Source organism: Tachypleus tridentatus, chromosome 3, assembly GCF_004210375.1.
Source record: "Tachypleus tridentatus isolate NWPU-2018 chromosome 3, ASM421037v1, whole genome shotgun sequence".
Taxonomy (NCBI): domain Eukaryota; kingdom Metazoa; phylum Arthropoda; class Merostomata; order Xiphosura; family Limulidae; genus Tachypleus; species Tachypleus tridentatus.
Window position 1 is genome coordinate 62,299,359 of NC_134827.1, and position 22,755 is coordinate 62,322,113.

At 37.2% G+C, this 22,755-nt stretch overlaps 1 protein-coding gene across 1 annotated transcript; it reads left to right on the top strand.

Moving 5' to 3' along the window:
- Positions 1-16,902: 16,902 nt before the first annotated feature.
- Positions 16,903-22,079, top strand: LOC143246975 (uncharacterized). The gene is made up of 3 exons (XM_076494246.1): positions 16,903-17,295; positions 19,567-20,366; positions 21,840-22,079. The coding sequence occupies exons 1-2, from the start codon at positions 17,269-17,271 to the stop codon at positions 20,335-20,337; spliced, it is 798 nt and encodes a 265-aa protein (XP_076350361.1). The 5' UTR covers positions 16,903-17,268; the 3' UTR covers positions 20,338-20,366; positions 21,840-22,079.
- The last annotated feature ends 676 nt before the right edge of the window (positions 22,080-22,755 follow it).

The window sequence follows — 22,755 nt, forward strand, 5'->3', positions numbered from 1 at the left end:
CTGGGCTATTGTTTTTACCAACGAATGCTGCTATTGATCGTCATATTATAACCACTTCACTGCTGAAAGGGCGTCAATGTTCGAGGGTAGGGATTTAAAACCGGGATCTTCAAGTTACAAATTGAACGTCTTAACTACCAATGCGTGACAAAAGTGTGAATTCGAGTACTAATGGTTCATTTCCCATTTCCTTAGAGATGTAGATGTGTTATGAGACTGACAGTCAAATTCAAATGTTCGGTTAGATATGAGTAGCCTAAGAGTGGCGGTGGGTGCTGTTAATTAAGCGTCTTCCTTGTAGTCTATCAGTTGTATATCAAGATTGGCCATACAGAGATGTCTCTTGTGTGGGCCTGGCATGGCCATGTGGTTAGGGCGTTCGACTCACAATCTGGGAGTCGAGTGTTCGAATCCCCATTACACCACACATGCTCGTCCTTTCAGCCATGAGTGAATTATAATTCTATGGCCATCCCACTACTTGTTGATAGAAGAGCAGCCCAAGAGTTGGCGGTGGGTGCCGATGAGTAGTTCCCTTCCTTCTATAACGCCCCCACGGCTGAAAGGGTGAGCATTCTTGATGGGACGGGGATTCGAACCTGCGACCCTCAGACTATGAGTCGAGTGCCTTAACCACCTGGCCATGCCGGCGCCTTTAAGAGAACGATGAAGATTCTAGCATTTTGAAGGTGCTTCGATTTCCTTTTTTGTTATTTCCTTGATTGAGTGATAATCACATAATAGGAAAAAAACAAACAGATAATTTACAAAATAATGAGCATTCTTTATTAAGTAATTAAGCGCGTATTCCACAATCAAATACTCAATATATGTGTGTATTTGTATGAAACTGTACAAAATGAATAGGTTTAACATTTGTCTTTGTGCCCGGTGTTCATGTGCTATGTTTATAAAGACAACGAACCTACAACAATATATATTCATTGACGTTATGCCTAACCCCTCAGCCATGTTGTTAGCCAGTTTTTTGTGTTTGCACGCAACGGATGCAGGGAAAAAAAACCCAACAACTTTCGCACATAGTTTTTGGAATATCTCATTCATTTATCTAAGGCGTGCGACTCGTAATCTGAGGGTCGCGGGTTCGCATCCCCGTCGCGCCAAACATGCTCGCCCTTTCACCCGTGGGGGCGTTATAATGTGACGGTCAATCCCACTATTCGTTTGTAATAGAGTAGCCCAAGAGTTGGCGGTGGGTGGTGATGACTAGCTGCCTTCCCTCTAGTCTTACACTGCTAAATTAGGGACGGCTAGCACAGATAGCCCTCGAGTAGCTTTGTGAGAAATTCAAAAACAAACAAACAAACATTCATTTATGTTTCAATAACTATTAACAACTGGGATGGGAAACTTGACTAAGGTTCATACCATTCATACACAGTTAAAGGAAATATACTAGATTTCTTTCTATTATAGTGGCTCAGAAGGGAACTTGAGGGCTTATAACACTAAGGTTTTGTGTATTATATGGGTTGTGGTCAGAAGGCGAGTGTGCAATTGACAAAGAAAAAAACAACTCACAAAGTTTTGATTTTTGGTAATTTCTGATCCACCCTGCTTAGGAATACCCAGATTAAGCAAGTCCAACATTGTTTGTAAATTAACGTGTTGGGCGCATAAATGTTTATATTTATGTCAATATTCATTCTTAATGCTAAAAATATGACCGTAAAAAGCCAAAATATACATTGTTTGTTCATTTAATTCTCAGAAAGGCCTAAGTGAAAAATCAAAACAAAACAGGCGTCTCGTGTGTTAGACCAAGATGTAAGCAATGGTAGCACATGTTAGACCAAGATGTGACCAATGGTAGCACATGTTAGACCAAGATGTAACCAATGGTAGCCCTGCACAGATTTCTGTTTAACAGAAATCACATTCTTCCTGGAAAGCCTCGAGAGCAGACACAGCTCTCACAAAAACGTTTGTTTATCTTTAATTGCAAAGCTACACACACAAAACTATCTGTGTTGTACCTACAAGAGATATCAAACACCAGTTTCCTGATTCCTGAGTTATAAATATTGAGATTTACCGCTAAGCCACTCAAACAAGGACAGTTAAGTTTTTTTATAATGTTTCTGAGTATAAAGTATTGAGTTTGACTCGTTATTTTCTGAGCATAAAGTTTTGAGTTTGACTCGTTTTCTGAGCATAAAGTATTGAGTTTGACTCGTTGTTTTCTAAACATAAAGTACTGAGTTTGACTTGTTTTTGAACATAAAATGTCGGGTTTGATTGTTTTCTGAGCATAAAGTATTGAGTTTGACTCGTTGTTTTCTGAGTATAAAGTATTGAGTTTGACTCGTTGTTTTCTGAGCATAAAGGTTTGAGTTTGACTCGTTGTTTTCTGAGCATAAAGTATTGAATTTGACTCGTTTTCTGAGCATAAAGTATTGAGTTTGACTTGTTGTTTTTGAACATGAGATATTGGGTTTGACTTGTTGTTTTTGAACATAAGGTATTGGGTTTGACTTGTTTTTGAACATAAGGTATTGGGTTTGACTTGTTGTTTTTGAACATGAGGTATTAAGTTTGACTTGTTGTTTTTGAACATAAGGTATTGGGTTTGACTTGTTTTTAAACATAAGGTGTTTAGTTTGACTTGTTTTTGAACATGAGGTATTGGGTTTGACTTATTGTTTTTTAACATAAGGTATTGGGTTTGACTTGTTGTTTTTGAACATGAGGTATTGTGTTTGACTTGTTGCTTTTGAACATGAGGTATTGGGTTTGACTTGTTTTTGAACATAAGATATTGGGTTTGACTTGCTTTTTTGAAACATAAAGTATTGGAACTGACTTGCTGTTTTACTCTTTTTCTTGTTTGGTGATTACAGTGATCTCTATATTTTAAAAGATTTATTTTCTGTCGTTGTTTCATTCTATGAACAATTTTTTTTTTTATTTTACAAATTTATTGCTGTTCATATTTGAAAATGATTTTTATTTTCACAGTACAAGACACCGACTCTAATGAAATACTTTAACACATTTCATATATAGCAGTATGTAGAAACGTATTCTGTATAAAAAACAAATATAAAGTTAGTGAGCGAAAACTAGGCTTAACTTAGCTATATCTAGTTTGCCCTCATTGGCACAATAACTTACATTTGCGGAAGTGTTACCTGAATCTCCAATAGGTGCTCCAAACTGGATCAACTCGAACTAGTGATTATAATCACGCTATTTATAGCTATAAATGTAACATACTCATAATGTTTGTATATTTACCGAATATTTCATTTCACATAAAGAAAGGTCGAGCCTTTAACATTCAGAGACATTTTAAGTGAATTTGCAAAGTAGGCTTCACACAGATTATTATAATTTACGTATAATTATTGTATTTAATTACATTAAAATTATTTTGCTACATTAATTAGGAAAAACAATTAAATAACCTTATTGTTTCCACTATGTGTGTTTTTCTTGTAGTAGAGCCACATTGGGCTGTCTGCTGTGTACAAGGAGGGAAATCGAACCCTTGTTTTTAGTGTTGTAAATCCGAAGACTGACCGCTGTCCCATTTCCACTGTTATGGTATATATTCGAAGTAGCAAACATTTGTTGTTGTTTTTTCATTTGTTGTAAATCTTAGTCATACCGGCCCGACATGGCCAGTTGGTAAAGACACCAAACATGCTCGTCCTTTCAGCCGTGAGGGCGTTATAATGTGACGGTCAATTCCACTATTCGTTGATAAAAGAGTAGCTCAAAGGTTGGCGGAGGGTGGTGATGACTACTTGCCTTCCCTCTGGTCTTACACTGCTAAATTAGGAACGGCTAACGTAGGTAACCCTCGTGTTGCTTTGCGCGAAATTCAAAACAAACCAAACAAAATCCCTAGTGACAGAATTCGTAATTAAAGTCACAACACTGTCTATCTAATAATTACGACCTGCATTGTTTATTCAACCCAAAATTTATTTATTCTACACTTTTCCACTGATCACCTTCGGTAAAATTTAAACGCATAAAGAGCTCAAGAAATTCACGAGTTACAATAAAATTTCATTTTCACGATAAACTTGTATTTGATATAAGGGTGATTTATTTAGCATTTCTCTCTTTATCAAAACCTTGTATTCATAATCTTATAAGTTACTAATTTACCAAATCTTGTGAAGAAAAATTTGTGAAATAAGTTTACGTAGCTTTATTTTGTTTGCACATATGTAACTTTTAGAAATGACAGTCATAGTTTCCAATAGCACTTCGAAAGTTTTTAAAGGTTTACTTGACGGTTAGTGACATGTAACGCCAGAAACATATTTGGAGGTGACACTGTTTTCTCTCCCAGGCACGGAAGGGTTCAGATGTTTTCTATCTTACAGCTTGAACGTTTTTTTTTCCAGTTTGAAGTAGTGCTCGAGTATTAAATATTTGGTTTGTTTTGTTTGGAATTTCGCTCAAAGCTACGCGAGGGCTATCTGCGCTAGCCGTCCCTAATTGAGCAGTGTAAGATTAGAGGGAAGGCAGCTAGTCATCACCACCTACTGCCAACTCTTGGTCTACTCTTTTGCCAACGAATAGTGGGATTGACCGTCACATTATAACGCCCCTACGGCTGGGAGGGCGAGCGTGTTTGGCGCGATGGGGATTCGAACCTGCGACCCTCAGATTACGAGTCGAACGCCTTAACACGCTTGGCCGTGCCGGGCCACAACCTGTTGTGTATCTTTCACTTAGCAAAACGTCCGCCAATAGGATACGTTAACAATTCTACAATCTTGTATTTTCTTTTTGTAAACAGCTGTTTTGATAGCAGAATGAATTCAAAAATATAATTTATTACGTCATACTGTGCAATATAATAATGAGTATCATGTAACCTTTTATTACCCCTATCTTTGGTTTGGAAACTATTTTTTTCTGCTTATTGTGATCAGGTTTATTTCCAGGTTTAATCATGTTCAAAAGGCTCCGGTATGGCCAGGTGGTTAAGGTACTCGATTCGTAATCCGAGGGGCCCGGATTCGAATCCCAGTCGCACCAAACATGCTCGCCCTTTCAGCCATGGGGGTATTATAATGTTACGGTTAATCCTACTATTCATTGGTCAAAGAGTAACCCACGAGTTGGCGGTGGGTGGTGATGACTATCTACCTTACCTCTAGTCTAGTGGTTCTTAACCATTTTCTTCGTCTTACCCCCTGAGACTCTCCAGGGTATTACCGTAACCCCTATAATAATTTTTGTAATGGTGAACTTTGCGTAAAGATAGAATAAAACAAAACTATATAAAGATCCTAATTTATTGAAAATGTTACAAATAAATGACCTTGAGAAATGCAACAAGTGCTAAACAAATACAAAATCCATGGAATTACTGAACATCATACAAAACCGACTGATTCACTCAGTGTGAGGGTTGATATAATATTATATAATGATAAAATATACTAAATACAATGGAAACTTTGATATTTAAATTTTAAGTTTGATGTATTAATATTATATAGTTAAAACAATTAGGTAATTCAAAACGTTGTAATATATGAAAATCTTTACTCAAAATTAGACAGGTGGTTTCTCAACAAGCATCTCAACGTGGTTCAACTGCTGCACTTCAGCGTGTTTCTCATTGGTGGGCAGTTACAGGCACTTGTCACAAAAACTACAAACTGCTCCGTGATTTTCCCAATAATTCTCAAACCTTCCGCCACCCCTCCCTGAGAATCTCCAAACGACCCCCAGGTTAAGAACTACTGCTCTAGTCTCACATTGCTAAACTAGGGACGGCTAGCGCAGATAGCCCTCGCGTATCTTTGCGCGAAATTCAAAACAAACAAACATTTTCAATCTTTCACATTAAAAGTAAATTTTCTTTAGATGTCGATATGATACCATTTTTAAGATGTGTTTTACAATTATGACATTTCTGAGTTCAAATAAACTCTTGGACACAAATCTGATTGCAGAACCAGTCGAATTAATACCAGTCAGACCAAATCTTAGATCGGTTGGTTACCCTTCCCATCAATAACGTGTAATTTCTTCATCGCTTGAGCGACATTCTTAAGAAATGGGGGGAGGTCTTAAGTTCTATTTATTTTGTGTTTTGAGGACCTGTTTCCTTTCTTCTGGCCCCGTCATGCTTTATTATCATGTCATTAATGTTAAACAACAGAAGTATCCCTTAGCGTTTCTTGTTATTTGATAAACATCAAGTATTTGCGTAAGGTGTACGAATTTCTGCAATTAGCGATCACGCAACGTATGAAAATCGTTGTAGGTCAACAAATGAGCAACAAAAATAATTGTGAAGAGGTTTTTGACCTTTGCACTCGCCTGTACAGCGGTAAGTCTAGGGGTTTACAACGCTAAAATCAGGGGTTCGATTCCCCTCGGTGGGCACAGCAGATAGCCCGATGTGGCTTTGCTATAAGAAAACACAAACTCTCTTGACCTTTCTTTTGTTTAATATTTTAAGTATTATAGTAATTTTTACCACAATTTCACGATTTAGCAAAGACGTCAAATCATATTTTCTGAATAAACAAAACGACAAGTTTTATTGGTTGGTAAAAAGAAGTGTTTTGTTATAGCAAAGCCACATCGAGTTGTCCACTGTGTCCACCATTAGGAATTAAACCACCTCTAATTTGAACTTTGTTTGTTTGGAAATTCGCTCAAAGCTACGCGAGGGTTATCTGCGCTAGCCGTCCCTAATTTAGCAGTGTAAGACTACAGGGAAGGCAGCTAGTCATCACCACCCACCGCCAACTCTTGGGCTACTCTTTTACCAGCGAATAGTGGGATTAACCGTCATATTATAACGCACCTACGGCTGAAAAGGCGAGCACGTTTGGTGCGACCGGGATTCGAACCCGCAACCCTCGGATTACGAGTCGCACGCCTTAACACACTTTACAATGTTATATAATTGACGTGAAGTGCTTTGTAAAACCCATTTAAAATATATACATTTAGTTTCTAACCTTTGACAGATTCATTGTCTTGTTATTCACAACTTGTATTATTTGTTGAATTGTTAAAAAGGAAACTTCAAATCTGCTTTGCGGAACTGAGTTGTTTCCGTGACGTATCAAATATAATAGATTTTTCAGGAAAGAGTGTGCTTGCTTTGACATGTTTCAAAGCTGTCACATAAGACTATTTTCAATCAACGTACCAAACATATTCATAAAAGAGTCATTTTCCAGTTGGTTCAGGTAACTCTGACTCCTATAGTTAATAATGATGAACTGTTTGTTTAAACATAAACACTTAACTAATGTTTCAAATCAAAATGAGGCCCCGGCATGGCCAGGTGGGTTAAGGCGTGCGACTCGTAATCTGAGGGTCGCGGGTTCGAATCCCGGTCGCACCAAACGCGCTTTCCATTTTAAGTCGTGGGGGCGTTATAATGTGACGGTCAATCCGACTAATCTTTGGTAAAAGAGTAGTCCAAGAGTTGGTGATGACTAGCTGCCTTCCCTCTAGTCTTACACTGCTAAATTAGGGACGGCTAGCGCAGATAGCTCTCGAGTAGCTTTGCGCGAATTTCAAAAACAAACAAACAGATCAAAGTAGTCCTAATTTTAAATTGATATACTAGAGTGAAAGCACACGACAACATCACCTATCACTAACTCTTGGGCTACTCTTGTCCCACTGAATAGCAGGATTTAATAGTCACTCTTATAACACACCCAAGACCCCGAAGCACAGGGAGAGAGGTTTATTTTATATTGGTGAGAACAAGACGCGAACCACATAAACTGATCCTAACAGTTCGGCACGATGACCAGTGAGCCACGCTCGGCCATAAAAGCAGAAATATCATGTTAGAAGTAGTAATCCTAATATTCATAATTTTGTGATGACGTCATGAACTATTTCAAAGTTTTAACAAAGAGTTCTCCCAGCGACACAGCGGGTGTGGACGTATACTGCAGAGCACGGATAGCCCTTTCATCTTTTCCTCTTGTTACGTTATATCCTTCACCTCTTGTTACGTCATATCCTTTACTTCTTGTTACGTCATATCCTTCACTTTACCATCTGTATTTTGGAGCAATAAAATTATAACATAAAATTGGTGCCCGAAATACATAAAGATGCACAGCTTACAACAGTACCAAGCAAGTCAACACATGGTACCTCTATACTGTAAAGCCTGAGTTAGAGTCTTAAGGTCTAAACGTAGCATCAGAAATAACCCTAATAGATTAAGAATCCGAGGACACGTGGTTAACGTCCCGTTCCCTCAAAAATAGGTTCCACACTTTGAGACCTTGTCTACAATATAAAAGTGATAGTCAATGTTTCGTGAGAGTAGTGGTGTGTGCTGTCCACGTGGTACAGTGAATCCAGTTTATCAGTTGAAGATTGCAATGGATTGCGGCAGGTTACAGTCATCAGAAAGAAAACAACACAAAGCTCAGAGGAAGGGACGACACGTGTTACCATAGAATACATAAACACGTTATTTAACATAAATAAAAAGATGAAGTAAAACTCCTAGTGTTTAATGAAACAGGACATGAGTTGTATAGAATAAAATATAGATTATCCAACAATTCTAATGGAAAAATTAGTTATCCATTTTGAATATCTTATTGTACCTTATAATACATCTATAACTTCCTATGGCTTACATCCCTTGTAAGTAAGTACTAATTTTCCAGTAAAACAAATTATCTTAAAAGCGAAGTTCATCCTGGGAGGAATTGGCCTTGTGCAGCTGCCCCATCTCTTCACGTGACCTCACTAGTAACGTTTCTAATTGACCAGCTATAAGGTCAATTATTGATTCTTGTAATTCTTTATCAGTGAAGAAACACAAAGCAAAACAAATTGAAATACATTATTCTGTTTTAAGGAAATGTGTTTAGTTATAAGAATATTCGAATATTCATTAATTTAAATGCCAGCTATAAACAACAATATATAACACAAATTTTGTTCCTGGATAGTATGTGTTATTTCTTAATGACTTGTGTTGTAAAAGTACATAAAATGGCCATTATTCCCTTCAAACTTTGCTTTTGTGACTTGGATAACGAAATTTAAAAATTAACCTATATTCTATGTAAAAGCGGACAAATTTGCACATTTTCATTTACATAAGGTCTGAAAAAACAACATATGAATCAAGATTTATATGTATTTGTACTAAAGTTATACAAAAATGAATAAAAATGTTTAGAAGTGAGTAGCTTTTCGAGATTTGCAACTGTTATGTAAATTACTTTCACGTATCAGCCCACAAATATAGTCTCCCATTATGTTTTTGTTATACGCTTCCAGGTCACAAAAACAACGTTTGAAGAGAAAAATAGGTCTTTTTATTTACTTTAGGCATAAACAATTGGGAAATAACACTTTCTGTCCAGGAACAAAAAAAAGTAAACATTTTGTTACATAGTGCTAAAAGCCTGTTTTTTGCTATGTTGCTGTTGAATTAAGTTTATTGGTTGTTTGTTAAAGACAAAGTTACATAATGTGCTGTGCCCAACACGACTATTAAAACCAGCCACTTGGAGACAAATTTGTCTGTGAAGTATCCATTGATTCGTTCATTGAAATGGAGAACAGTTATCGAAATCATTCTTAATGACAACTGTCACGTGTCAGCTGAATGACACAAACTGTGCGCGCGTGACGCATGTTGAAGCAGGTTGTTTGACTTATTATCTCCGTGTAATTCGCATCCGATATTTCTCACACAATCTGTAAATCACCGACAGGTGGCGCAGTGTCAGTAAGCTCATCGATTTGAAGTTTCACTGTGTCGGTATTTGAGTATTGATGTTAAATACCCAGGAGGGTCAGGTACATTTGACCTCTTCCTCCCTCCCGTACGATTATAGCGTCTGTCTTTAGGGTTTGTTTGTTTTTTATATAGCTTTGGGCCAGAGTAAAAGTATAACATCATACTCAGGCCCATTTCAGGGCTCAGTCCATGCATGGACGAACAAGAAGTTTTGTTTTTCTTTTTCATTATTTCTCTTGTGTTTTTTCTTCATTTTTTATTTTTTATTTTTTTGTATTTTTCTCCTTTTTCTTCATAGAGAGAATGCTACTACTACTTGTAGTAACACACACACACACACACACACAAAAGTAATAATAATTCAAGAAGAGAGAAGTAGAAAAAAGTAATAATGATTAAAAAAAAGAAAATAATAATTATAATAATAAAAAGAAACAAGGACTAAGTGTCTAGTGCATAGTGGCCACCTTGTGTTACATTTCTTAAATATATGTTAAAAGGGGAGAGGTATTTAGGGCTATTTACATCATGTACGTGATATCTGTCGAGATCACACATTAAGTCATTTTTATGCCAATTCTTATTGAAATATTTTAGAGAATTATGCTAGAGTCTTTCAGATATTGTGTCTATGTTTGCATACTTGTGTATGAATGTGGTTGAGGTGCTGCGTGGTACTTTATATGCTGAAGTTAGTACAGAATTTTGTATACGTTGAAGTTTCTGTACATGTGTGGGTGCTATGTTAATCCAGGCAGGTGATGCATATTCTATTGTTGGTCTAATGTACGTTTTGTAGATTTTAAGTATGTTGTCTGGTGATGTTCCTTGGATTTTACCTGAAAGACTTCTTGCATAGTTTGCTCTTTTCCAGATTCGTATCAGTATATTTTTAATATGTGGTAACCACGTTAATTTTGAATCGTAGGTTAAACCTAGAAATTTAGCAGATTTGAACGAATCACATCCAATCACATTCTCTTTTTCTCACAGTTCCATCACGTTCATATCAAGTATATTATTTTTCTAAAATATTTTTATATTTATTTCATTTTCCAAAAAAACGTAACATTTGTTTCGTGTCAATACTCTGACTTACAATAAATAATGTTTACAGGGTCAGCGAACTCGTCAGGGTTAAATAACAATCAACCGGAAGTAGTTCAACGCTGGTAAAAATTATGAATAATTTTTGTGATTTCTGTTTTACACTCAGGCGTCGCTTTCTCCTTTTTTTTGGATTTCTTGAATGACTCAGAAGACGGTATTAAGTCATTTTCTGCTCTAAACTTTGTGTTTAGGGAACCGTGGAAGTGATATGAGGAAGTTAGTGAACGGATTCCATCGGAAGGATACTTTGTAAAAGTGTGGAACAAACGTCTGAAAAAAGTTCCTTTATAAGATGTGTCTCTATCGTTATTACAATAGTTTATATAACCATATCAAACAGCAAGAAGAGAACGTGACTTTCTCATATTTCAGGCTTAACAACATACTAATACAGTCATTGTTTTCATGGAACTTATAGGGCATGATGAATGAGTTGAGTCTTTTTCAGATTTTTCGGATCAGTTGTTATGTCTTCTGTTTTTATTTGCTTAACGAAAATTTTTCGTTCAATGAACAATTTAAATGAGAAATATTCTACCCAAGAAACAAGTAACTAAGATGTGTAGAACAGCTCGTTCAGTAAACTAAGATGTGTAGAACAGATCGTTTAGTAAACTAAGATGTGTAGAACAGATCGTTCAGTAAACTAAGATGTGTAGAACAGATCGTTCAGTAAACTAAGATGTGTAGAACAGATCGTTCAGTAAACTAAGATGTGTAGAACAGATCGTTCAGTAAACTAAGATGTGTAGAGCATATCGTTCAGTAAACTAAAATGTGTGGAACAGATCGTTCAGCAAACTAAGATGTTTAGAACATATCGTTCAGTAAACTAAGATGTGTAGAGCATATCGTTCAGTAAACTAAAATGTGTGGAACAGATCGTTCAGCAAACTAAGATGTTTAGAACATATCGTTCAGTAAACTAAGATGTGTAGAGCATATCGTTCAGTAAACTAAGATATGTAGAGCGTATCATTCAGTAAACTAAGATGTGTAGAACAGATCGTTCAGCAAACCTAGATGTGTAGAACAGATCGTTCAGCAAACCTAGATGTGTAGAACAGATCGTTCAGCAAACCTAGATGTGTAGAACAGATCGTTCAGCAAACCTAGATGTGTAGAACAGATCGTTTAGTAAACTAAGATATTTAACATATCGTTCGGTAAACTAAGATATAGAACATATCGTTCAGTAAACTAAGATATAGAACAGATCATTCAGTAAACTAAGATATAAAACAGATCGTTCAGTAAACGAAGCTGTCTGAATCATATCGTTCAGTAAACTAAGATATTGAACATATCGGTCGGTAAACTAAGATATTGAACATATCGTTCCGTAAACTAAGATGTGTAGAACAGATTATTCAGTTAACGAAGCTGAAATAATGATACTCGTGAGTTCTTCTGTGTTCACTTCGAGTTTTTTGTTGGCAATTTTTATACTCAATCAGATCCTTGGTGTTTTTGCTCAATGTCTGAAAAAGTACACCACGTAGCTCGAATATACCCATAGAAGGATTCATAGAGTGCACAAACTGTGTCAAGCCTTGGTCAGAAGACTGCAAAGAAGTACTGGTCATTTGAAAGCACTGTAATACTTGATCCCACAAAATGACCGTTGTTCCTGTTTCCAACTTCATCAGGGTAGAAAGTAGTCCACGACCCTGTTGACGACACTCTGCTTTCTGGTCATTTTTATTTGAATTGTCATTTGAGACTTGTTTTATGCGAACGGTATTATATATGTGTATACAATCTTAATATATGCCCTACCAGTCTTCACGTGTTGTCAGCAAATTTGGCCGTAAATTCTCTTTGGCGAACTATTTTCAGCCATGAACCGCCAATGTAAGTACACAAATACTGCACTTTTTGGCAGGTAAGGGCACGTAAATTTTAAAGCCTTTAAAGTCCACTTATAGAGTGTTTCATATATATTTTGTTTAATCATAAACAATCTATGGACTTTTGGCTTTCACTTATAGTGCATAACGAAACGAACAATTCATTTTTATTAACATAAAATTTGGGTTTGGCCAACCCAAGTTGATAGCTTGAAAGCATTCAGCGCGAGCCTTATAAAGAGTGGAGCCTATAACATATGCTAGTTTTGCTACTGGGATAATCCGGCACTGGTCACTAATTTATTATTATTATTTTAGAAAATTAAAACTAAAATTAATTTAATTATCTGAAGGGTACGTTTTGGTAAGTTAGCATTTTCTTTGGAGTTTCATATTTTATGATTATATAAGGGGCCCGACATGGCCAAGCGTGTTAAGGCGTTCGACTCGTAATCCGAGGGTCGCGGGTTCGAATCCCGGTCGCACCAAACGTGCTCGCCCTTTCAGCCGTTATAATGTGATGGTAAATCCCACTATTCGTTCGTGAAAGAATAGCCCAAGAGTTGGCGGTGGGTGGTGATGACTAGCTGCCTTCCCTCTTGTCTTACACTGCAAAATTAGGGACGGCTAGCGCAGATAGCCCTCGAGTAGCTTTGCGCGAAATTCAACAAACAAACAAAACTATCATATCAAAATTAGTGTCAGCTATGCACAAGTTGCCTTGTGTAAATGTGTAGAAACATTTCAAACTAACTGAACAATAACGAAACCTTTGTGTTACTTCGTAATGGATAACCTTGTGACTCCACGATGTGAAAAATAGCGTGTGGATGATTCAGTCCATTCTTTTAGGCTAAACAGAATGTAACTTTCCTTGAGCTATTGATGAGTTTAGAGATTAACTTACTTCAAAGTCAAACTCATTTTATTGCACCTGTATGAGTTTTAATATTTTCAAGGACGGAACACCTACGTACTATAATAAGTTTATCGTAACATCGCTGCTAATAAATCGCAGTCTCTAAAGTCTTACGAGAATATCACGTGTTTTTCACCTATTTACGACCTATTTTAAAAGCATTAAAGTGTAATGATAACTCGTCTTCACACAAAATCGCTCGTGTTTTTTTCATAAACTACAAAAAGCAAGCTTGCTGACATCAGAACAGTACTGAACACATTGAAACGAACGAGAGGTACTCCTCAATAGCCGCGGCTGTCATTAGATCTTACTTCGATCAGAGTTGAAGCTGTGAACCAAAGGTTTGTACTTTAAAACAAACTTAGATACATTCTATGAGCTGCTATGTCGCAGCAAAAAACAACGTTATCCTAAATTATCTTTGCAAATAACACATTATTTTCGTGCTTACGGCATCTCAAACACTACGTTCGCACTTTCAACCGTGGGGACGTTATAATGTAACGGTCAATCCCACTATTGGTTGGTAAAAGAGTAGTCCAATAGTTGGCGGTGGGTGGTGATGACTAACTACTTTCTATTTGATATATTACTCTTATTTTGTTTAGTTTAGAAATTTCGAGCAAAGCAACTCGAGGGCTATCTGAGTTAGCCGTCCCTAATTTAGCAGTGTAAGACTAGAGGGAAGTCATCACCACCCACCGTCAGCTCTTGGGCTACTCTTTTACCAACGAATAGTGGGATTGACCGTCACATAATAACGCCCCCACGGCTGAAAGGGCAAGCATGTTGGGTGCGACTGGGATTCGAACCTGCGACCCTCGGATTACGAGTCGAACGCCTTAACCCATCTGGCCATGCCGGGCCTACTCTTATTTATTAGGGACTGCTAGTACAGGTAGTTCCCGAGTAACTTTGCGAAATTTAAAAGAAACCAGTTTATAGGGATTCACTGTCCCCTATTCCCTTTTGCCCGGAGTTTAAAATGCCATTTTATTGATTCTTGTAAATGACGTGGTTCTTAAATTTTTGCATGTCACTCGTTAACCACCTAGTGGTGTATTCAGTATAACGTATGTTATACAGTCTACAAGGTACGTATTTTTATTGTATTGGAGCTCCTAATAAGTCTTACATTTCTGAAATGTGAGTGTGTCGCTACTTTTATTATTAATGTAATGGTTTCACTTTGACATTGTTCATAAAAACAGAAAAGTTACATTTTAAATATTAGAAAAATCGCCAGTGGCTTATCGCTGAAGGCTCATAACGCTAAGAATCTGGTTTCGATACTCGTTGTGGGCACAGCAAAGATAAGTCATTGTGTAACTTTGTGCTTAACAACAAACCAAACAAAGTATTATACAAGTAAATATGACGTGAGTTTTCTAAACGAATATAAAAGACGTAATATAACATGTAAGTTGGTTAATTTCAAATTATCTAGTTCTTAGTTTCATTATTCGATATGGTATTAATGATTTAAGAAACAGCTGTTAAATTTTGAAACAAAACAAAAGCTTAAAACAGATAATCAGAGGACATTTAATAGAAAATGTCTGATTATAAGAATTCTGGTACAATTATTTGTATAACCAGATACATACATGAAATAATAAATGCATTTTAAAATGTAGAAATTATCACATAGAAAAATTCAATAGTTTAAGATAATTCTAAAAAGAAATCTTTATTGATCATTTAGATAAAGCAACACAGGGTTGTCCAAAACTATATTTCCTATTTTAAATTTTAATAATTAACTATCTAAGGAAATACAACCATGCAGTTTTTAACATCTTGTAGCCCAAATCAAGCAATTTTTATGCTCATGTCTGTAGACATTCACTTATACACCATTAGTGGCTTTAAGAATGTTTAACCGATGTTCAGTTTCTGTCCACGTTCGTTGCAAGGTGTATTGATGACGCCCGCTATCCAGTTCTTTAGCTCTCTGTTGTTTGGTATAGTTGTGCTATACACGATATCCTTAACATTCCCCCACACCTCTTTCCTCTACTGGCATCTATAATTTCACTACAACATAGTCACTAACTTAGTCTCTGCAAGCCAAACGACGAACTGGACATATAAAGTATGAAAAGTTTTACGTGTTTGTTTGTTTGTTTTGATTTTCACACAAAGCTACTCTAGGGCTATCTGTGCTAGCCGTCCCTAATTTAGCAGTGTGAGACTAGAGGGAAGGCAGCTAGTCATCACTACCCACCGCTAACTCTTGGTCAACTTTTTTTAACCAACGAATAGTGGGATTGACCGTCACATTATAACGCCACCACGGCTGAAAGGGCGAGCATGTTTGATGAGACCGGGATTCGAACCCGCGATCCTCAGATTACGAGCCTAGTGCCTTAACCACTTGGCCATGCCGGGCCCAATTATTATTTATTATCATTCTAGTAATCATCACAGCGTCAACACCAGAGACAGCGTTAACAGTTTTAGCTGTTTTTTATGCCTGACATGGCCTGATGGTTAGGTGCACGTGACTTGTAAAATGAGGGTCGTAAGTTCGATTTTCGTCTCCAAACATGTTCGTCATTTCCTGTGACGGTCAATCCCACTATTTGTTTGTTAACAGTAGGCCAAGAGCTGACGATGGGTGGTGTTGACTAGTTTAGAATTAGGGTTCGCTAGCAGAGTTAGGATAATTGTACACGAAATTCGAAACAAATAATATGTTCTTGTCTTCAAATATATGCGTTTTATGTTTATGGTTTCCTAAAAAGACATTTTTTTAAATACCAATATAACGTAAAATAAAAGGAACAATGTAACTGAGCGTGAATTTGCGTGACCAATGCTTCGAAATCAAAACCAAGACAAGAACAGTTTGGACGCTCCTTTGCTTATTATTGGCGCATCAAAGGTTGTTTACTGTTTTGCTTTTTTCACATGAACCTAAGTGACGTCTTGATTGTACAGACTGATTTTTAAAGGGCACAACGATATGACCAGTAAAAACTAGCCTCAAATGTTCCTGTGCACACACAAAAAATATTTTTGTGAAGAACTGGTTACATCTAAAATAATTTAAATTCGAGACAGCTTTTTAAGCAGAAAATAATTCTCTCTGATTGGCTAAAACCAGTTTATCTGCCATAACTTAAGTTCAAGGCAACTTTCTAAGTGTAAAATAAAAAGTTCTGATTGGCCATACATGGCTGACGTCATCATTATAAGTAGTTGATTCACTCGCTGCAAGTTCAGGTGTTAGCGACCTAGGTAAGTCTATTCGTGAGACGTTACAAAAGAAATATTATTTTTAAATTTCTAGCACGCTATTCAGTTTCTCCTCTAGTCGTTTCTGTTGACTGTTGAACTTTTAATATTCAAGGTCCATGCTATTGCTGGCTGTAGTTCTCTTACCGGACGTATGCATGGCCAGTGACACATAAATACTCCGCCCACAAAGTCTAACCTTGAAATGGTTATAAGTGTTATTCAGACTTCAATGAGTTCACATTCTGTCTATATCCAAGGGAACTTGCTGGTGTTAATTCTAGTTAACACTTCCATCCGTATTTAAAGAGCAAACGTACTCTCCACGATCCCTTATTCTTATAATATCCCCTGCCGTATCACAGAAAATCACACAGGTCGAGGGACTTTGCTTCTACATGAACACGATGAGAGTAGTCCTAGTTGTAAGTATGGACAATATAATATGTATATATCTTTATTAGGAATCAGTTACAGATATATTATCGTGAGTGTTGCTATACTGCTGTGGCCTGGCATGGCCTAGCGCCTTAAGGCGTGCGCTTCGTAATCTGAGGGTTGCGGGTTCGCGCCTGAGTCGCGCCAAACATGCTCGCCCTTTGAGCCGTGGGGGCGTTATAATGTGACGTTCAATCCCACTATTCGTTGATAAAAAAGTAGCCCAAGAGTTGGCGGTGGGTGGTGATAACTAGCTGCCTTCCCTCTAGTCTTACACTGCTAAATTAGGGACGGCTAGCACAGTTAGCCCTCGAGTAGCTTTGTGCGAAATTCCAAAAAACAAACAAAAAACAAAAACAAGCTATACTGCAGCCAGAGTTGATATCAGATATGTATTTTAGGAATTAATAACCTGATTTCAAACGCAGAAGACTACCATTAACCTCTCATTGGTTAATAATATGACGTAGTGATATTTTCTTATGACGTTGCTGTTTATTTAGAAAAATCTTCATACACTTTGTTCCATTACCTTTATTGTCATTGTTTCACAATCTTGTAAAATTCATAGAAATATCAGTGATATAAAAACACATACTTAATTTGGAACATTACTTAGCTTCATCATTACAGAATCGTTCACTGAAGTCCTAGTACAATACTAAGTAATTTCTATCATGTGCCAACAAGGACACATGCAAGCTAAAAAAATATATTAACATTGTTTCAAATGGGGGATGTTGTTTTGAATTAAGCAAAAAGCTACACAATGGACTATCTGTCTTCTGCCCACCACGGGTATCGAAACCCGATTTTTAGCGTTGTAAGTCCGCAAACGTACCGCTGAACCACTGGGAGACCTTAATTTTGAAACAGCATAAACACGTAACGGAAATTCTTTTAACTATCATATCATTTATACTGACGTTCATACGTACCAGTAGCACATGCACTTATAACTTCAGCGATCTGTCTCAATCTAAGTTTTATTTGTTCAATTGCGAGGTGAAAGGATTTATATTTTACTGGTAACGTGTTTGTGCGTGTAAATAACGTTCGATATATTTGCTAATTGACCAGATGTAATCAATTGATGAACGTTAATTTTGTGAAAGAAAATCATATCGTTTCGGTAGTGATCAAGACGGAAAGACGGAGATAGCATAATAAAAAACAACAACAGGTTTTCATTGTAGATGTAAGTGTAAGCTGAATATTGATATTATAGTTTAGATTTAAGGCTACTATTGGCTACAAAATGGCGCTGTTGCTTTCGTTGTTCGGGCCCGGCATGGCCAGGTGGGTAAAGGCGTTCGACTCGTAATCTGATGGTCGTGGGTTCGAATCCTGGTCGCACCAAACATGCTCGCCCCTTTCAGCCGTGAGGGCGTTATAATGTGACGGTTAATTCTACTATTCGTTAGTAAAAGAGTGGCCCAAGAGTTGGCGGTGGGTGGTGATGACTAGCTGCCTTCGCTTTAGTCTTACACTGCAAAATTAGGGACGGCTAGCACAGATAGCTCTCGTGTAGCTTTGCGCGAAATTCGAAAACAAACAAGATTTCGTTATATTTTTTTTTCGTTTCAGCATCATATCCAACACTACGTTACAAACACTTCAGGTTTCTACGCATATGTTTTTGCTAACTTGTCAAAGTAAGTTGGATTCAAGAAATATTGTAGTTTATTAAAGAGTTAATTTCTTTCCCAACTGTATATCAGTTATCAGCAAACACGTGCATGTCAAAGTTTAACACAATGGTTACGGGTACATTTAGAGATGTTCATGTGACATTATAAATCCATTTTACGCTTGAATACCCACACCAACCCTTGTCATTGTGGCCCCTAGGTAAGGTAACTTGGTGAGATGGATTGAATACCCACACCAACCCTTTTCATTGTGGCCCCTAGGTAAGGTAACCTGGTGAGATGGATTGAATACCCACACCAACTCTAGGTACTCTAATTTAACATTTCGCTCTTCTAATTTCTGCATCCGTTATCAATGTGTAAGAATCATTTCGAGTACTGTTTCCAATAAAAATAATGTTTGGACATCTCAGTTTCAGTTTTTGAGTTAACAATGATATACAATATTTCTATCACAGCACGTTTTCTCAATACTTATTGTAATGTAGGTGACTTTATTGTAGTACGATGTACAATAGTGCCAACCTTGTTACATCTGAAGTTGATGTATGTTGATGATGTTGATTCTGATGACACTTGAACATGATTTTATTTACTTATTTTCAGAACCTCTGTTTCCTCTTCTTACAGGGGCACAATGCCCTTGGCTTAGAAAACGTGTACAGCCGGTTTAACCAGGCTGAAGACTCGATTCACGATGGACCCCGTAGGTACAGGGAATATATTCGTTATCCGTATGACAAGTACATCTATCGCGATGCACCAGATTACAGATACGAGACTGGTTATGACGATTTTGACAAAGGAAAGTACTCCTATGGAAACAGATATAATTCCCTTTATGGAAAGCGTTCAGTAAACAGCTACAACAGTCGATATCAACAAACAGCCAGTAAATATGGTCTCGATAATGTATCTAATTACCAGGACCGGTACAATCCTTTGTACCATTCAAGTAATGAACCAACAGGACGGTTCTATGGGAACAGATATAGGTACTATCCAGATGAGCCAAAGTACTCTGTTTATGGAAATCACAATCCGAGTTATTATACATATCGATATAAAGAAAACGAGTTATCGAAACAAAGGAACAACCGCCATGACTCGAGATATGACCATCGTATCTATTATAATCTGCAGACGGGGGAATATAGAGTATCAGGGGACAAGGAATACCCCAATCCATATCGTTCTTATGACGGTATTAATCAATCATATCCTGGCTATTATCAGTCTACTTACGGACTTTTAAAGGATCACTCAGGATATGAATCGGCTAGTCCTTATGGCTATCTCGATTACGGGCCGGGATATAGACGAAGCTATAGTAAGGAGGAACCCAGCAAGGACGACGTAAAGGAGGAACAAGGTTGATTTTTTTTTGCTTCCTTTTCATCTTATAGGTGAGTTAATACGTATTAGTTGATTGACGTAACTTAACTTACGAACGAGGTAATAAAATTACGTTTCTTTGCAGAACACCAAACGCTAATAGCCACGTCATGGCCCGGCATGGCCAAGCGTGTTAAGGCGTGCGACTCGTAATCTGAGGGTCGCGGGTTTCGCATCCCCGTCGCGCCAAACATGCTCGCCCTCCCAGCCGAGGGGGTGTTATAATGTGACGGTCAATCCCACTATTCGTTGGTAAAAGAGTAGCCCAAAAGTTGGCGGTAGGTGGTGATGACTAGCTGCCTTCCTTCTAGTCTTATACTGCTAAATTAGGGACGGCTCGCACAGATAACCCTCGAGTAGCTTTGTGCGAAATTCAAAAACAAACAAACAAAGCCACGTCATACTGATGGTCAGAATGACAATTTTGCCCGTTTTATCGTTTTACACCAGAAAAATTTTAATGTATAAGAACTCCTATAAATTGGGGTCAATGCTTTTAAACGAATGGAAAACATTGTTGTGATTCTAGTCTTTCATAGATAATAAGTAAACGAACACAAGAACAACGGTTTTGCAATAGAACACTGAGAACTTTCACTTTACACCAACACGTTACGTTTTCCTAATTTGTATAATATCAGTGCATAGAATACCAGAGTACAATATTTCTTTACAAGATACCTGAGTATCCTTCGTCAATACGTGACACCCCCTAACTTTTGTAAATATGGTCGATGACATGGACAAGTTAATATGTAAATATATTTACTGCATATGTGTGAAAAGAGAGAACAGAACACTGATGTGAAGAGAAAATAGTTCCAAACGTTAGCCTTAGATGTTTTGCGTCAAAAACTACGTATGATGAAAAATGATAAACATATAACTGAAAAAATGAGTAATTACATACAAATGAAACGATCGTGAACTCCAGAGAATCGAGCAAGTTTTTTATTTGGAATAAATAATACAGCTTGTGAGGCCCTCTGGTGTTTACTGTCGTTTTATTTTTTGTAGTTAGATAAACTGAACGCCAACTCTCACGTGACATACATTAGTTTTTTTTCTTACGTGGTCCTTCGGCCCGCCATGGTCAGGTGGTTCTTGCGTTTGACCAGTCATCTGAGTGTTGCGGGTTCGAATCCGCGTTCCTATCAAATGTGTGGGTGTTATAAATTGATGGTCAATCCCACTATTAGTTAGTACAAGAGTAGATAGCCTTCTGTAGCTTTGCGCGATATTCAAACCGTTGATACAAAATCCACACTTTGGATCCATGGGTTGGTTGTAAGAGTGATGTCCATGTTCATCGATTTTGGTCAATTAAAAGTAACTCAGTAGTTGGCGGTGGGTGCTGTTGATCAGCTTCCTTCGCTCTCTTTTTTAATGTTAGCTGTGCGCAAGTAGCATTTGTGTATATTTCTGACTGTTATTATTATCACCATTATTTTGTTCTTTTCTATGTTTTCGTTTTTTTACGATAGATCACTGGAACTTCACACCCGATCTGCGTAGGATTCTTCATTAAGAAAACAGTCACCAGGATCTGATAGCAAAGTTTTGTAGTATTCAGATGTATCGTAGCTTTTGAGCTTCTTATGGGAAACAAACACAACATTTTTATTTATCGAATTCAGTTATTTTTTTGTTTTTGTGTTGGGAGTATTATTATGTTTGGATTGTTGGATTTATTTTCTGTTTTTCACACGAATAAATGTTCTAATAAATGAACTGTTGTTTGGTTTGTTTAACTTAACTGTTAAAACTCAGGTTTTGGTATTTCACGAAAGTTAAGTGCGTTAGTTTGTTTGTTTTTTTATATCGCGATTGAATACTGAAAGTTTTATTTCAGTTTGGTATCAATAACACCAGGTGGATACGTAAATACACAGGTCCAGAATAATATTTAAAGGTAAAATGTAGATAACACATACATTAACAATTTATTTAATTTGAAGATACAGCAGATCCTTAAAAAGCTCACTTTTTAAGGTAAGTATTCAAAACTGTTTCGCTGATTGTTCGGTGACTGTTTGTTTCTTGAACTTCGCGTGAAGCTACTAGAGGGCTATCTGCGCTAGCCGTCCCTAATTTTGCAGCGTAAGACTAGAGGGAAGGCAGCTAGTCATCACCACCCAACGCCAACTCTTGGGCTACTCTTTTACCAACGAACAGTAGGATTGACTGTCACATTATAACGCCCCCGCGACTGAAAGGGCGAGCATGTTTTAGTGCGACCAGGATTCGAACGCACGACCCTCGGGTTACCAGTCGAACGCCTTAACCCACCTGGCCATGCCGGGCCTCGTGACTATATAATTTTCCTATGTAAAAACAAAGTGTTGCATTCAATTAAAGAACATGATATACTAATTAGATTGCTGGATAGTTGGTGAGGGC